This window comes from Dryobates pubescens, chromosome 18, assembly GCF_014839835.1.
Source record: "Dryobates pubescens isolate bDryPub1 chromosome 18, bDryPub1.pri, whole genome shotgun sequence".
Taxonomy (NCBI): Eukaryota; Metazoa; Chordata; class Aves; order Piciformes; family Picidae; genus Dryobates; species Dryobates pubescens.
In genome coordinates this window covers 21,124,042-21,140,533 of record NC_071629.1, presented here as the reverse complement: position 1 = coordinate 21,140,533, position 16,492 = coordinate 21,124,042, and the positions used below count along the sequence as shown (strand labels likewise).

Genomic DNA, 16,492 nt, shown 5'->3' with positions numbered 1-16,492 from the left:
AAACAGCGCCAGGAGCAGAGGAAGGAGGTCCTGGCTGCTCAGAAGCAGCCGCCTGGGCTGTTCAAAGTCAGGGGCGAGCATTTAGGCAACCACCTAGGTCAGGCGAGGTTTGCAACTTCAAAGGGAGCTGCAGGGATGAAGGGAGCAGTGTCACTGAAACTCAAAATGCCAACGCGAAATAAACAAGGTTAGGGCTGAAGGGCAGCGCAAATATTTGCAGGTAATGCAGCCGAAGGAGCAGCCTCCTACTTGGCAAGGCCACCGCCACCCACACAAGCTCAACTTCGGCGGTAACAAGACGCAGCTGCTCCCGAACGCTCCCAAACCCACCGTCGATTCCTGGCATGCAGAGGAGCTGCAGCGGGGTGACTCCCCCCCAGAGATGGAAAAGCTGTAGGAGATAGCAGGCAGCGGAAGGACCCTGGCCTCTCTGTAAGCCGCAGAAGAGCCGCACCGGGGCAGTCCCTCAGCTGCGGGGCTGCCTGGCCTGTCGGTGTGGCACGGTGTCCGTGATGCTGAGCACCGGGCTCTGCAACTCCCTCTCTGTCCCTGCCCGCAGCGACAACCGCGGCAGCCCGCGGGACACCATTTAAAGCGCTGGACCGGCAGCAGAGCAGGGGTCGGCCGGGTTTTGTTTGCTCCGGTGGCACACGCTGCACCCACGGCGGCAGCCTCCGGGCCAGTTTGGGGCTGCCCTGAGCCCTCGCTGCCCTCCGGGCTGTACCCTGCTCCGTGCCGGTACCGAAAGCGCTCACAACACCCCCCCACACCCCCCCCCTACTGCAGCCGCAGCCCCGCCACCGCTGCGCCCAGCGGGTCCTCACCGCCCATCCCGGCACCGCAAACCCAGGAGGGCTCGGCGGTCACGGGAGCCACCGGGGAGGAGCTGGGGGGCTTATGGGGGGAGGCACGGCAAGCCCCCGACGAAAGGCCCCGGTGCCCCAGCACGGCCTCACCTGGAGGGCCGGAGCCGAACCTCCTTCTTGTTGTCCACCACGGAGGGGACGCAGTTGGTGAGCTCGGTCCAGTCGGCGTGCAGCCCGCAGCTCCAGCCGGTGGAGAAGCGGGAGAAGAGCCAGGTCTCCCGCTTGCCGGGCCGGTGGCAGGTGCACTTCTTCTGCCCGGCGCGGCACTCGCAGGGCTGCTCCAGCTGGATGTTGCGGACCAGGTGCCGCCCGAAGGTGGTGCCGCCCGTCTTCTGGATGTGCAGGAACACGATCAGGTCGTCCCCCTTGATGTTGAAGTCCACCCGCCGCAGCAAATCGCCGGCGGAGAAATTGAAACGGGGAACGAACCGCGCCGGCGTCTCGTCCTCCGCCCGGTACGGGTCGGCGGCGGCGGCGGCGGAGGGGCTGAAGGCGCGGAGCCGCAGGAGCTGGCACTCGGTGCCCGGGCAGACGTACTGCAGCACGATCACGGCGAAGAGCAAGAGCATCACCAGCGCCAGCAGCACCTTGTGGGACCGGTCCTCCATCGTCGCCGGGAGCCCCGCGCATCGCCGCTGCCCGCTCACCACCACCACCGCCGCCGCCGCCACCGCGGGGGGCAGCCCCGGCCGCGCGCCGCCGCCATCGCCCCGCCGCCGCCGCCGCCGGCCCTTCCCGGCAGCCCCCGCGCCGCCGCCACGAGCCCCGCCCCCCCGCGCCGCGCCCCGCCCCGCCCCTGCCGCGGCGTCGCTGGGAGGGAGAGACACGGGGCGGGCTGGGCTGGGGGCTTCGGGGGTCGGAGAGACACGGGGGCGGGCTGGGCTGGGGGCTTCGGGGGTCGGAGAGACACGGGGGCGGGCTGGGCTGGGGGCTTCGGGGGTCGGAGAGACACGGGGGCGGAGAGACACGGGGCGGGCTGGGCTGGGGGCTTCGGGGGTCGGAGAGACACGGGGGCGGGCTGGGCTGGGGGCTTCGGGGGTCGGGGAGACACGGGGGCGGAGAGACACGGGGCGGGCTGGGCTGGGGGCTTCGGGGGTCGGGGAGACACGGGGGCGGAGAGACACGGGGCGGGCTGGGCTGGGGGCTTCGGGGGTCGGAGACACGGGGGCGGGCTGGGCTGGGGGCTTCGGGGGTCGGAGGCACGGGGGCGCGCTGGGCTGGGGGCTTCGGGGGTCGGAGAGACACGGGGGCGGGGAGACACGGGGGCGGAGAGACACGGGGCGGGCTGGGCTGGGGGCTTCGGGGGTCGGAGAGACACGGGGGCGGAGAGACACGGGGCGGGCTGGGCTGGGGGCTTCGGGGGTCGGAGAGACACGGGGGCGGGCTGGGCTGGGGGCTTCGGGGGTCGGAGACACGGGGGCGGGCTGGGCTGGGGGCTTCGGGGGTCGGAGACACGGGGGCGGGCTGGGCTGGGGGCTTCGGGGGTCGGGGAGACACGGGGGCGGGCTGGGCTGGGGGCTTCGGGGGTCGGAGAGACACGGGGGCGGAGAGACACGGGGCGGGCTGGGCTGGGGGCTTCGGGGGTCGGAGTGACACGGGGGCGGGCTGGGCTGGGGGCTTCGGGGGTCGGGGAGACACGGGGGCGGAGAGACACGGGGCGGGCTGGGCTGGGGGCTTCGGGGGTCGGGGAGACACGGGGCGGGCTGGGCTGGGGGCTTCGGGGGTCGGAGACACGGGGGCGGGCTGGGCTGGGGGCTTCGGGGGTCGGAGGCACGGGGGCGCGCTGGGCTGGGGGCTTCGGGGGTCGGAGAGACACGGGGGCGGGGAGACACGGGGGCGGAGAGACACGGGGCGGGCTGGGCTGGGGGCTTCGGGGGTCGGAGAGACACGGGGGCGGAGAGACACGGGGCGGGCTGGGCTGGGGGCTTCGGGGGTCGGGGAGACACGGGGGCGGAGAGACACGGGGCGGGCTGGGCTGGGGGCTTCGGGGGGCGGGCTGGGCTGGGGGCTTCGGGGGTGAGAGACACGGGGGCGGGCTGGGCTGGGGGCTTCGGGGGTGGGAGGCACGGGGGCGGGCTGGGCTGGGGGCTTCGGGGGTCGGAGACACGGGGGCGGGCTGGGCTGGGGGCTTCGGGGGTCGGAGGCACGGGGGCGGGCTGGGCTGGGGGCTTCGGGGGTCGGAGGCACGGGGGCGGGCTGGGCTGGGGGCTTCGGGGGTCGGAGAGACACGGGGGCGGGCTGGGGGCTTCGGGGGTCGGAGACACGGGGGCGGGCTGGGCTGGGGGCTTCGGGGGTCGGAGAGACACGGGGGCGGGCTGGGCTGGGGGCTTCGGGGGTCGGGGAGACACGGGGGCGGGCTGGGCTGGGGGCTTCGGGGGTCGGAGAGACACGGGGGCGGGCTGGGGGCTTCGGGGGTCGGAGACACGGGGGCGGGCTGGGCTGGGGGCTTCGGGGGTCGGAGAGACACGGGGGCGGGCTGGGCTGGGGGCTTCGGGGGTCGGAGAGACACGGGGGCGGGGTGAGCTGGGGGCTTCGGGGGTCGGAGACGCGGGGCGGGCTGGGCTGGGGGCTTCGGGGCTCAGAGACAGGGACTGGGAGCATTAGGGATGAGAGACATGGGCTGAGCACTTCAGGGATCAGAGTCACAGAATGAGGTGGGCTGTGGGGCTTGGAGACCAGTCACGGACTGGTGTGGGCTGTGGGGCTTGGAGACCAGTCACGGACTGGTGTGGGCTGTGGGGCTTGGAGACCAGTCACGGATTGGTGTGGGCTGTGGGACCTCAGAGGTCAGTCTGGACTGGTGTGGGCTGTGGGACCTCAGAGGTCAGTCTGGACTGGTGTGGGCTGTGGGACCTCAGAGGTCAGTCCGGACTGGTGTGGGCTGTGGGACCTCAGAGGTCAGTCTGGACTGGTGTGGGCTGTGGGACCTCACAGGTCAGTCACAGACTGGTGTGGGCTGTGGGACCTCACAGGTCAGTCACAGACTGGTGTGGGCTGTGGGACCTCACAGGTCAGTCCGGACTGGTGTGGGCTGTGGGACCTCAGGGGTCAGTCCGGACTGGTGTGGGCTGTGGGAGGTCAGTCCGGACTGGTGTGGGCTGTGGGAGGTCAGTCCGGACTGGTGTGGGCTATGGGACCTCAGGGGTCAGTCCGGACTGGTGTGGGCTGTGGGAGGTCAGTCCGGACTGGTGTGGGCTGGGTGATGCATTGAGCACACTCTTCTAAATGCACCCCAGGAGACCACTGGCCTTGGTCACATTTCTGGCTCATGAGGAGCTTGTCCACCAGCGCTCCCAGGTCCTTCTCCACACGGCTGCTTCCCCGCAGGTCCCCCCTCACCTGTACTGCTGCAGGGGATTGTTTCTCCCCAGGTACAGGACTCTACGCCTGCCCTGGTTGAACTTCATGAGCGTCCCTCTGTCCAAGTCTGAAGCCTGGCCCAGTCTGTCTGAATGGCAGCACAGCCTGAAGGGCTATCAGCCACTCCTCCCAGTCTGGTACCATCAGGAAACTGGCAGACAGCACACTCTGTTCCTTCCTCCAATCTGTTAATGAGGATACTGAACAATCATCTAGTTAATTAGATCATCTAGTTGCACCCCCCCTGCTATGGCCAGAGACACCTCCTGCTAGACCAGGTTGCTGAACCCCCTATCCAACCCGGCCCTGAACATTTCCAGGGTTAGAGCTTCCACAACTTCTCTGGGCAACCTTCCTCACTGCCTCTCCACCCTCATGGGAAGAATATCTTCCTAATGCTTAATCTCCACTGCACTTCTTCCTGTCTGAAGCTGTTCCCCCTCATCCTGTCTCTCCATGCCTTTGTGAAAGTCCCTCCCCAGCTCTCCTGGAGCCCCTTCAGGTACTGGAAGGCTGCTCCACGGACTCCCTGGAGCCTTCTTTTCTCCAGGCTGAACAACTCCAACCCCCATTAATGCCCTGCAGTAATTTCTGCCTACAGAAATCGGTGACAAACTTTGTGAGAGCAGGTTACAGGGAGCCTGCTGACAAGAGCTCTTGGGCACTACATGGGACCAGGACTAGGATGCTGTGGTACTGGAGAGCTCTGGGCAGCTCCATGCTCGAACCAGACCAGGCACACAGTGCCAAGGCCAGGCACCAGGCACACTGCTCTGGGCACGGGCTGGCAGCTGGGCACAGCAGGGTGCTCAGAGGTGCTCTGTGCTCTTGCCATAGTGCCAGACCATGCAGCAGAATGAAGAGCATCATATCCTCTGAAGTCCATGACCATTGGTACCCCATCTGAGCTCCCTGCAGCTGTAGGTTACCCAGCTCAGAGGCTGCTGTTGCAGAATTTAGGGGTAGCAGCATATCTGCAGTGCCACCATCCCAGCTGCCCATCACTCACATCTCCATCGCTGACCCTGCTGTGCTCCAAACACTAACACTCAGATTTGGGTGGGGGGCAGGGGAGGGAGGGTTGTTCCTTGTTTTTTCTTGGTGCCCCAAATGGTCTCAATTCATAAAATCATGGAATTGTTTCAGTTCAAAAGACCTTTCAGATCATGGAGTCCAACCATTCTCTATCAAGACTGATGATAAACCACGTCCCTGAGCACCACATCTCTGCCTCTTTGAAACCCCTCCAGGGATGGGAATTCAACCACCTGTCTGGGCAGCCTGGTCCAGTGCTTGAGCATCCTCTCAGTGAGGAATTTTCATCTAGTCTCCAACCTAAACCTTCCCTGGTGCAATATGAGATCATTTCCTTTCATCCTATCACTTGATACCAAGAAGAGACCAACACACACACACACACACACACACCCCGCCTCCCCCAGGCTCCAGCCTCCTCTCAGGGAGCTGTAGAGAGCAATGGGGTCTCCCCTCAGCCTCCTCTTCACACTAACCACCCCCAGCTCCCTCAGCTGCTCTTCCCCAGCCCTGTTCTCCAGACCCTTCACCACCTTGGTTGCCCTTCTCTGGACATGCTCCAGGTTTGCAGCAGCCAGCTGATTCAGGTAGCAAACAGAGGCACTACCTCTGTCAGCATATTTGGAACCCTCCCTGCACAAGGAGAGTGTTCTGTAAATAAAACAATAATAAGGAGGACTCTGTGCATTTACCTCTGGTGAAAGTCCTCTGTATATTTAGATGCAAATGACATTGAGCCCTCCAGCTCCTGGCATGCTGTCAATGAGGCACCAGTGCTCACCCTGGTGAGCATGGCTGCACAGCCATTGTTCAGTGTGTGACAATCTGCAGGGCCACCTCCCCACCACGTGCAGACACACCACTGAGGGCACACACAGCACAGGGGCCCCTGGCTTGGCTGCAGCTGGTGGTGTGGGAATGAATGTCTGGGGGAACTGCAGCGTTGCAGGGGTGACTTAGAAACACAGCAAATGGTTTGTGTTGGAAAGGAGTTAAAAGATCACCTAGAACAACCCCCGTGCCATGGGCAGGGGCACCTCCCACCAAACCAAGCTGCACAAGGCCTCGTCCAACCTGGCCTTGAAGGGGGCAGCCACAGCCTCCCTGGGCAACCTGTGCCAGTGTCTCACCACCCTCACTCTCCAGAATTTCTTCCCAATCTCCAGTCTCAATCTCCCCTCTTCCAGCTCAAAGCCATTGCACCTCCTGCTATCACTACAAGCCCTTGTAAAAAGCTCTCCTGTAGCCCCCTTCAGGTCCTGGAAGGCTGCTCTAAGGTCTCCCCAGAGCCTTCTCAGCCTTCTCCAGGCTGAACAGCCCCAGCACTTTCAGCCTGTCCCCACAGGGGAGGTTCTGCAGCCCTCTGATCATCTCCATGGCCTCCTCTGGACCCTCTCCAGCAGCTCCAGGTCCTTCCTGTGCTGGGGGCACCAGAACAGGAGGCAGTGCTGCAGGTGGGCTCTGAGCAGAGCAGAGGGGCAGAATCCCCTCCCTGTGCTGCTGCTCTCCCTGCTCTGGATGCAGCTCAGCACACAGCTGCCTGCTGGGCTGCCAGGGACCACTGCTGGCTCCTGGGGACTTTGTCACCAACTCACACCCCCAAGGCCTTCTGCTGGAGGCTGCTCTTGAGACATTCTTTAATAAAAGCAAAATAAAGACTTACAAAAAGCAATTTAAAAAGTGAGTCTTCTGGCCAAAGGAGCTTGCCTCCCCATCCTCAGTGTCCTTCTATCCTGAAGACCTGGGCTTTGGTCATCCCCCAGTTTAACTGATGTTAAACTGGAAGTTTTACTGCAGATACTCAAGGTTAGGCTCAACAAGGCCCTGGGCAACCTGATCTAGTTGGGGATGTCCCTGCTGGCTGTGGAGGAGGTTGGACTGGATGAGCTTTGGAGGTTCTTTCCAGCCCAGACCATTCCATGATTCCATGATTCTATGATTCTGTGATTCCATGATTCTGTCAGGGTTGGAAGGGACCACAAGGATCATCCAGTTCCAAGCCCCCTGCCATGGGCAGGGACACCCCACACTAGATCAGCCTGGCCAGAGCCTCATCCAGCCTGGGCTTAAACACCTCCAGGGACGGGGCCCCAACCACCTCCCTGGACAACCCATTCCAGGGCTTCACCAGTCTCCTGGGGAAGAACTTCCTCCTCACCTCCACCCTGAATCTCCCCACCTCCAGCTGCATTCCATTCCCCCTAGTCCTATCACTACCTGAGATCCTGAGAAGTCCCTCCTCAGCCATGATTCCATGATTCTATGATTCCATGATTCTAGGATTCTATGACTCTATGATTCCATGGTTCCATTATTCCATGATTCCATTATTCCATGATTCTATGATCCCATGATTCTATGATTTTATGATTCCATGATTCTATGATCCAATGATTCTATGATCCCATGATTCTATGATTCCATGATTCTATGATCCCATGATTCTATGATTTTATGATTCCATGATTCTATGATCCAATGATTCTATGATCCCATGATTCTATGATTCCATGATTCTATGATCCCATGATTCCATGATTCCATGATTCTATGATTCTGTGATTCTATGATTCTATGCTTTTCATCCTTAAGCAACCTATCCTCTCTTTCCCCTCTTTTTTTTCCCCCCATTTGTCTTTAATCTTTTGAAAACATGTCCCCTCACCATAAGAGGCAGTTGTACCACAGAGATTCTGGGCATGAGAACTACTGAGCTTCTCTTTGGGTCTGTCTCTCCACGATGAATGGCTTTGCAGTGTTGAATGAAAAGGCTGTGATCTCAAATTCAAGCCTTAAAATCATAAAGGTGTTTCTGTGCTTTCTAGCCATCACTCTCTCACAGTGGTTTGTTTTTATATATAGAATCATAGAATTGCCAGGGTTGGAAGGGACCTCAAGGATCAGCCAGTTCCAACCCCCCTGCCATAGGTAGGGACACCTCACACTACAGCAGGTTGCTCACAGCCACATCCAGCCTGGCTGCAAACACCTCCAGGCAGGAGGCTTCCACCACCTCCCTGGGCAACCTGTGCCAGTCTCTCACCACCCTCATGGGGAACAACTTCTTCCTCACATCCAATCTCAATCTCCCCACTTCTAGTTTTGCTCCATCCCCCCCAGTCCTATCACTCCCTGACACCCTCAAAAGTCCCTCCCCAGCTTTCTTGGAGCCCCCTTCAGATCCTGGAAGGCCACAAGAAGGTCTCCTCAGAGCCTTCTCCTCTCCAGCCTGCACAACCCCAACTCCCTCAGTCTGTCTCCATTGCAGAGCAGCTCCAGCCCTCTGCTCATCCTCGTGGCCCTTCTCTGGACACCTTCCAGCCCCTCCAGATCCTTCCTGGCACAGAGGCTCCAGAACTGGCCCCAGAGCTGCAGCTGTGGTCTCAGCAGAGTGGAGCAGAGGGGCAGAATCCCCTCCCTGCCCCTGCTGGCCACACTTCTCTTGCTGCAGCCCAGGATATATATATTTACAAAAATAACTAGAAAGGGGGAAAAAAAGTTTGCCTCTAGCTTTATTTATTTTACATTAGGAAGCCATGTGCTGGGTTGAAAACTGCTCCTGAATGCTAATTCCCTGAGAATTAAAAGGAGAGAATAATGATGGCCCCTGATGCCTGCGCTAATTTAATACATACTATAAAAGAGCTGATGTGCCCTGGGTTGGTGTTCCCAGCAGAGTCATCATTTTGCAATGGGCCTAAACAAGCACTGATCCTCCTTTCACTGGTGAGTGATGGGCTCCAGCACACTGCCTTCTCACCTGCAGGATGGAAGGGATGCTCCCCTAGCTCTGAGCCGGCGACGCAAACCACTCGCTGAGGCACTTAAAAGAGGTGGAAGTTGCCCCAGATGAGGCTGGCCAAGAACAATGACATCTTGGGATGCTGTGGCAGGATCACAGGGTCAGCGGGGTTGGAAGACACCTCCAAGATCACCAAGTCCAACCAATCACCCAACCCTAACTAGGAGACCATGGCACTAAGTGCCTCATCCAGGCTCTTCTTAAACACCTCCAGGGATGTCAACCCCACCCCCTGCCTGGGCAGCACATTCCAAAGGGCAATCTCTCTTTCTGAGAAGAGCTTCTTTCTAAGATCAAGCCTAAACCTCCCCTGGCACAGCTTGAGACTATGTCTTCTTGTTCTGGTGTTGATTGCCTGGGAGAAGAGACCAACCCCCACCTGGCTACAACCTCCCTTCAGGGAGTTGGAGAGAGCAAGAAGGTCTCCCCTGAGCCTCCTCTTCTCCAGGCTAAGCAACCCCAGCTCCCTCAGCCTCTCCTCACAGGGCTGTGCTCCAGACCCCTCCCCAGCCTCGTTGCTCTTCTCTGGACACCTTCCAGCAACTCAACATCTTTCCTAAACTGAGGAGCCCAGAATTGGACACAGGACTCAAGGTGTGGCCTAACCAGTGCTGAGCACAGGGCACAATGACTTCCCTGCTCCTGCTGGCCACACTGTTCCTGATGCAGGCCAGGATGCCCTTGGCCTTCTTGGCCCCCTGGGCACGCTGCTGGCTCATGCTCAGTTGCTGTCAGCCAGTACCCCCAGGTCCCTCTCTGCCTGGCTGCTCACCAGCCCCTCTGACCCCAGCCTGTAGCACTGCCTGGGGTTGCTGTGGCCAAAGTGTTGAACCCAGCACTTTGACTTGTTAAATCTCATGCCCTTGGCCTCTGCCCATCTGCCCAGCCTGGCAAGGTCCCTCTGCAGAGCTCTCCTACCCTCTAACAGATTAACTCCTGCCCCCAGCTTGGTGGCAGGTACAGGTTTGTTCCCTCCCACAAACAGCATGGGCCAAGGTTTGCTAGAACCTCATAAAGATCAGCACACCTCGGGGCCCAGAAGTCCTTTTCACAGAATCACAGAATATTAGGGGATGGAATGGACCTGGAAAGCTCACCCAGTCCAACCCCTCTGCCAGAGCAGGATCAGCTAGAGCAGATCAGACTGGAACACATCTAGACAGGTTTTGAGTATCTCCTGAGAGGGAGGACATGGCCCTCCAATTAGTCAAGAGATTGACCACAGCCAAACTTGGCCTGGGTATAAATGGAGGAAGGAGTAATCTCCATGCACAGAAGCAGCTGGCAGTCAGATCTTCTCCCCTTAGAATGGGATCTCATCTAAAGAGCTCTCACCCCCATCTCCCTTGGTGAATACACACACACACACACACACACATCTCTCTCTCTATATATACATCTCCTGGGTATCCATGGGGGAATTTTCCTTTTCTGAGTGAAAGGTCCATCTTTTCTTGGTTCATCTCTCCAAATAGTTTAACTAGTTGTGCAGCAGGATATTCCCAGCTGACATCCAAGCTTGTAATTTATTGTGTTGGGAGGAGAGCAGGGTAGCTGCAATAAATCCACAGTTATCAGGTGGCTGCTGCTGTCTGGTTTGTGGGTGCCTCCCTGACAGATGGATTAGGAGGAGTGTGGCCAGCAGGTCAAGAGAGGTTCTCCCACCCCTCTACTCTGCACTGATGAGGCTTCCCCATGAGCACTGTGTCCAGTTCTGGGCACCCCAGCTCCAGGGCAAATAACTATTGGAGAGAGTCCAGTCTAGGGCCATGCAGCTGCTGAGGGGAATGGAATATCTCTCATCTGAGGAGAGGCTGAGAGCTGGGGCTGGATAGCTTGGAGGAGGCTGAGTGGGATCTGATCAGTGCTTACAAATATCCAAGGACTGGGTGTCAGGAGGATGGGGCCAGGCTCTTCTCAGTGGTCCCCAGTGGCAGGACAAGAGGTATTGGGCATAAACTGGAGCAGAGAAAGTTCCATCTAAACATGAGAGGGAACTTCTTGACTTTGAGGGTGCTGGAGGCCTGGAGCAGGCTGCCCTTAGACGTTGTGGAGTCTCCATCTCTGGAGACTTTCAAGGCCCTCCTGGATGTGTTCCTGTGTGACCTGCCCTGGGTGATCCTGCTCTTGCAGGGGGGTTGGACTGGCTGATCTTCAGAGGTCCCTTCCAACCTGTGCCATTCAGTGATTCTGTGTAGGACAGCAGAGAGCTGGTCAGGTTTCACAGCATGGGCAGGTCTCAAGGGCTGGTTTCAGTTAAGGGGTCAAGCAAAAGTCCTGAGAGCCTTGTAACATCAGGGGTGAAAAACCCTCTGCCTTCCAGCATGTGGTAACTCCATAGACCCCAAAGACAGACTTCCTATTCCCAGTGCCACAGAACACCTTTCTCCTATGCTGGCACAAGGGATCCTCCTCCACCTCCATAGTTAAAGATGTCCCTGCTTTAACCCCTGCAGGAAGGTTGGACAAGATGACAAGAGGAGGAACTTCTTTAAGGGTGACAGAGTACTGGAATACGTTGCTTAGAGAGGTTGTGGAGTCTCCATCTCTGGAGTGATTCAAAATCCACCTGGATGTGTTCTTGTGTGACCTTCTCTAGGTGATCCTGCTGTGGCAGGAGGGTTGGAGTCCATGATCTCCAGAAGTCCCTTCCAAGCCCTACCATTCTGTGATGCCTTTGAGGGTCCCTTCCCACACAATGCATTCTATGACCCTGTGATTCTCTCTGTGTGTGCATGGCCATGCCTGGGTGGACACATGGAAGTGGCCACTACTCCTCTTCCATCCCACCCACAAGTATCCTTCCCTGCCAGCTTGTCCCTTCTGCCCCTCACCCCATCAGCAGCTTTTCCCCCAGCCCCTTTCTGCTGCTGTGGATCAAGCTGAGCTGACACAGGAGCTTATCTTGGAATGGAATGGAATGGAATGGAATGGAATGGAATAGAATAGAATAGAATAGAATAGAATAGAATAGAATAGAATAGAATAGAATAGAATAGAATAGAATAGAATAGAATAGAATAGAATTAACCAGGTTGGAAGAGACCTTTGAGATCATCCAGTCCAATCTATCACCCAACACCATCAAATCAACTAAACCATGGCACCAAGCACCCCATCCAGTCTCCTGCTAAACACCTCCAGTGATGCTGACTCCACAACCTCCCTGAGCAGCACATTCTAATGGGAAATCACTCTCTCTATGAAGAATTTCTTCCTCACTTCCAGCCTAAACCTCCCCTGGTGCAGCTTGAGACTGTGTCCTCTTGTTCTGGTGCTGAGTGCCTGGGAGAAGAGACCAACCCCCACCTGGCTACAACCTCCCTTCAGGGAGTTGGAGAGAGCAAGAAGGTCTCCCCTGAGCCTCCTCTTCTGCAGGCTAAGCAACCCCAGCTCCCTCAGCCTCTCCTCACAGGGCTGTGCTCCAGACCCCTCCCCAGCTTTGTTGCCCTTCTCTGGACACCTTCCAGCATCTCAATATCTTTCCTAAGCTGAGGAGCCCAGAACTGGACACAGGACTCAAGGTGTGGCCTAACCAGTGCTGAGTCCAGGGGCAGAATGACCTCCCTGCTCCTGCTGGCCACACTGTTCCTGATACAGGCTTCCTCTTATTTACACACAGGAACATCCATGAAGGTGGGGGTCAGTGTGTGCCAGGTATTTGCCCACAGACAGATCAATACAACACCTTGTGCCTCAAGCCCTAAATTGATTTTTGCAGCTTCAGGAATCACTTGTCAGATCTTCCCTGTGTGTTTTCTGAAGACCTTTGTTTCCACAGCATCTGAATTTCACTCCTGCATGTTGACTGGCAAATGGTGACTGCTTGGCCCTAACTAAAAGCAAACGCACACCAGCTTTGAGGCAAGGGGGCTGTTGGTGTGCAAAACTGAGCTTTAGTAGGCATTAGTGCCTCCAGCTTATGGAAAGGATCAAGGCTTCATGGCAGTTTTCCTTCTGCAGAGGTGCAGGGAACTGTGAACCCCTTAGGCAGAGTGGCAGGACTGGGCTGGAGTAACCCAGCCTGCTGGGGAACCCACAGCTGCTTTTGAGGTCTTCTTCACAGAATCCTTAGGGTTGGAAGGGACCTCAAGGCTCAGCCAGTTCCAACCCCCCTGCCATGGTCAGGGACACCTCACACTACAGCAGGTTGCTCACAGCCACATCCAGCCTGGCTGCAAACACCTCCAGGCAGGAGGCTTCCACCACCTCCCTGGGCAACCTGTGCCAGGCTCTCACCACCCTCCTGGGGAACAACTTCTTCCTAACATCCAATCTGAGTCTACCCACTTCTAGTTTTGCTCCATATCACTCCCTGACACCCTCAAAAGTCCCTCCCCAGCTTTCTTGGAGCCCCCTGCAGATCCTGGAAGGCCACAATTAGGTCTCTTGGGAACCTTCTCTTCTCCAGACTGAACAGCCAGGGAAGAGGGGAAGCTACATTTGCACAATAGCACAATTAGAGTAACTTGATTAAAAGACATGCAAACGAGCCATTAACTTGCTTGTCTAAATCTTCTTGTAAAGTGATCCTTCTCACAGTACCTGTGCAGGACAGGGGAGAAGACAAATGAAGGAACTACAGCAAAGCCTCCTGTGGAAGGGAAATAGAGTGGTGGGTAAAATAACAAACACAACTGTCAGCAGCCCAGATGCTGCAGCATTCATCTGTGGCACTGTCTCTCTCTTGGCTGGAGGGGCTGATGGCTGAGCAGGTTTGCAAGCAGGGTATTCAAAGCCACTCTTCCCAGATGCTCCAGCCTCCTCCTCCACTGCTCCAAAGGACCTCTCTCCTCACCACCTCCTTAAGACCTGTGCAGACTCGGTATTTTGGTAGTTTTGCTTCTCTGTTGAGGCTGGGCAAGACTTTTGGCAGAGCTGAAAAGGGCAACGAGGCTGGGGAGGGGTCTGGAGCACAGCCCTGTGAGGAGAGGCTGAGGGAGCTGGGGTTGCTTAGCCTGCAGAAGAGGAGGCTCAGGGGAGACCTTCTTGCTCTCTGCAACTCCCTGAAGGGAGGTTGTAGCCAGGTGGGGGTTGGTCTCTTCTCCCAGGCAAGCAGCACCAGAACAAGAGGACACAGTCTCAAGCTGTGCCAGGGGAGGTTTAGGCTGGAGGTGAGGAGAAAGTTCTTCCCACAAGAGAGATTGGCCACTGGAATGTGCTGCCCAGGGAGGTGGTGGAGTCCCCGTCCCTGGAGGTGTTCAAAAAAGGCTTGGATGTGGCACTTGGAGCCATGGTTTAACTGTCAGGAGGTGTTAGGTACTAGGTAATAGGTTGGAGTTGATGATCTCAGAGGTCTTTTCCAACCTGGTTGATTCTGTGATTCTGTGACAGGTGTCACTGGGGGACAGACAGGCACTGTGAGGACACCACTCTTCTGGTGGGGGTTAGAGTGGAAAAACAAAGAACAATGAGGCCACAGCTGCAAAGAGCTGAGAGAGCAAGGCAAAGGCCAGCAAAGGACCAAAGAAATACTGTGGTTGTAGAGGGATAGCAGCTCTGCTTATACTTCATAGAATGAGGCCCTTAGCTAGAAAAAGGGGGATGCAAATGAGCAAAGGCATGGAGCAGCAGGATGATGAGTAAAACTAATTAGAAAATGAGGCTTGATTATTCATGGACCTGGCATATCAGAGAGCAGCTAATCAAAGGAATAATGCAAGTTTGCATATTCTTTGTAACGTGGGCATTAAAGCCTTGCTTCTTGTCACCTGTGGCATCACTGCTGCCCAAAACCAAAGACACTTAACAGAACAGAATCACAGACTCACAGGAACATTCAGGTTGGAAGAGACCCTCAGGAGCACCAAGTCCAACCCAGAACCCTGCTCTGCAAGGGTCACCCCTGAACCATAGCCCCAAGCACCACAGCCAAACCACCTTCAAACACAGCCAGGCCTGGGGACTCCACCACCTCCCTGGGCAGCACATTCCAGTCCCTGACCACTCTGGATGGGGAAAATGTTTCCTAATGTGCAGCCTAACCCTGCCCAGTCACAGCCTGAGGCTGTTCCTCTTGTCCTGTCACTAATGACCTGTGAGCAGAGACCAGCAGCAGCCTCTCCACAACCTCCTGTCAGGGAGCTGTAGAGAGCCAGGAGGTCTGCCCTCAGCCTCCTCTCTTTCACACTAACCATCCCCAGCTCCTTCGGTCTCTCTCCATCAGATTTCTTCTCCAGGCCCTTCCCAGCTTCCTTGCCCTGCTCTGCCCTGGCTCCAGCACCTCCACATCTCTCTTGGCTGGAGGTGCCCAAAGCTGGCCACAGCACTCGAGGTGTGGCCTGGCCAGAGCTGAGTGCCAGGGGACAATCCCCTGCCTGCTGCTGCTGGACACAGCATTGCTGACCCCAGCCAGGAGGCCTTTGGCTTTCTTGGCCCCCTGGGCACACTGCTGGCTCCTGTTCAGCTGCTTGTCCATGACCCTAACCCTAACCCAGGTCCCTTTCTGCCAGCAGCTTTCCAGCCACACTGCCCCAAGCCTGGAGTGTTGCTTGGGGTTGTTGTGCCCCAAGTGCAGGATCTGGTACTTGGCCTTGTTGAAGCTCTTCCCATTAACATCTCACTGTGGATCACACAATGGGTCTTGGAGAGCCCAAAGTGCCCAGCAGCACCCCTGGTTTTTGTTTTCCAGCTGTTGAAATGATCCAGCAGTTATCTCTGCTTACAGATTTTGCCAGCTGTGGTCTAAAGCTCTTTTGTCTGTGGAGGAAACTGGGCAGCCTTTAAAAGCTTGAGACAAAGACCTGGCAGCAGCTCAAGGGAACCACCTTAGAATCACAGAATCATAAAATCACAGAATGGTAGGGGTTAGAAGGGACCTCCAGAGACCATCAAGTCCAACCCCCCTGCCAAAACAGGGTCACCTAGGGCAGGTCACACAGGAATGCATCCAGATAGGTCTTGAAAGTCTCCAGAGAAGGAGACCCCACAACCTCTCTGGGCAGCCTGCTCCAGGGTTTCAGTACCCTCACAGCAAGGAAGTGTGTTCCATCTTGTACCTATTTTTCCTTGTCCTGTCACTGGGCACCACCAAAACGAGCCTGGCCCCTTCATCTCGACCCCCACCCCTCAGATATTCACAGACATTGATCAGATGCCCTCTCAGCCTTCTCTCCAGACTAAACAGCCCCAGGGATCTCAGTCTTTCTTTATGGGAGAGATGTTCAGGTCTCCCAGTCATCCTTGTGGCTCTCTGTTGGACTCTCTCCAGCAGGTCTCTGTCCGTCTTCAACTGGGGAGCCCAGCACTGGACACAGGATTGTAGCTGTGGTCTCAGCAGGGCAGAGCAGAGGGGGAGAAGAACCTCCCTAGCCCTGCTGGCCACACTTCTCTTAATGCACCCTACTATTGGCCCTCATGGCTATTAGGGCACATTGCTGTCCCATGGACAGCTTAAGTGTCCACCAGGACTCCAAAGTCCTTCTCTATG

At 57.3% G+C, this 16,492-nt stretch overlaps 2 protein-coding genes across 2 annotated transcripts in view; both read right to left on the bottom strand.

Annotated features, from left to right (window-relative positions):
* The window catches only part of HS6ST2 (heparan sulfate 6-O-sulfotransferase 2), a 240,594-nt gene extending 239,009 nt beyond the window's left edge, over positions 1–1,585 (bottom strand). The window contains exon 1 of the mRNA XM_054169689.1: positions 957–1,585. Coding sequence (XP_054025664.1) covers positions 957–1,474 — 518 coding nt within the window. The 5' untranslated portion in view covers positions 1,475–1,585. The remainder of the gene's footprint in view (positions 1–956) is intronic.
* LOC128898077 (basic proline-rich protein-like) lies at positions 1,510–4,273 on the bottom strand. The gene is made up of 3 exons (XM_054169474.1): positions 4,206–4,273; positions 2,892–3,443; positions 1,510–2,791 (listed from the first exon to the last, which is right to left on the bottom strand). The coding sequence occupies exons 1-3, from the start codon at positions 4,271–4,273 to the stop codon at positions 1,510–1,512; spliced, it is 1,902 nt and encodes a 633-aa protein (XP_054025449.1).
* Positions 4,274–16,492: the final 12,219 nt, after the last annotated feature.

Excerpts from the sequence above, each read along its gene's own strand:
- LOC128898077 (XM_054169474.1), bottom strand. The coding sequence starts at position 4,273 with ATGAAGTTCAACCAGGGCAGGCGTAGAGTCCTGTACCTGGGGAGAAAC. Across the intron at positions 3,444-4,205 it reads AATCCCCTGCAGCAGTACAG|CCCCGAAGCCCCCAGCCCAG; the intron begins GTGAGGGGGGAC and ends CCTGTCTCTGAG. Across the intron at positions 2,792-2,891 it reads CCAGCCCAGCCCGCCCCCGT|CCCCCAGCCCAGCCCGCCCC; the intron begins GTCTCTCACCCC and ends CGACCCCCGAAG.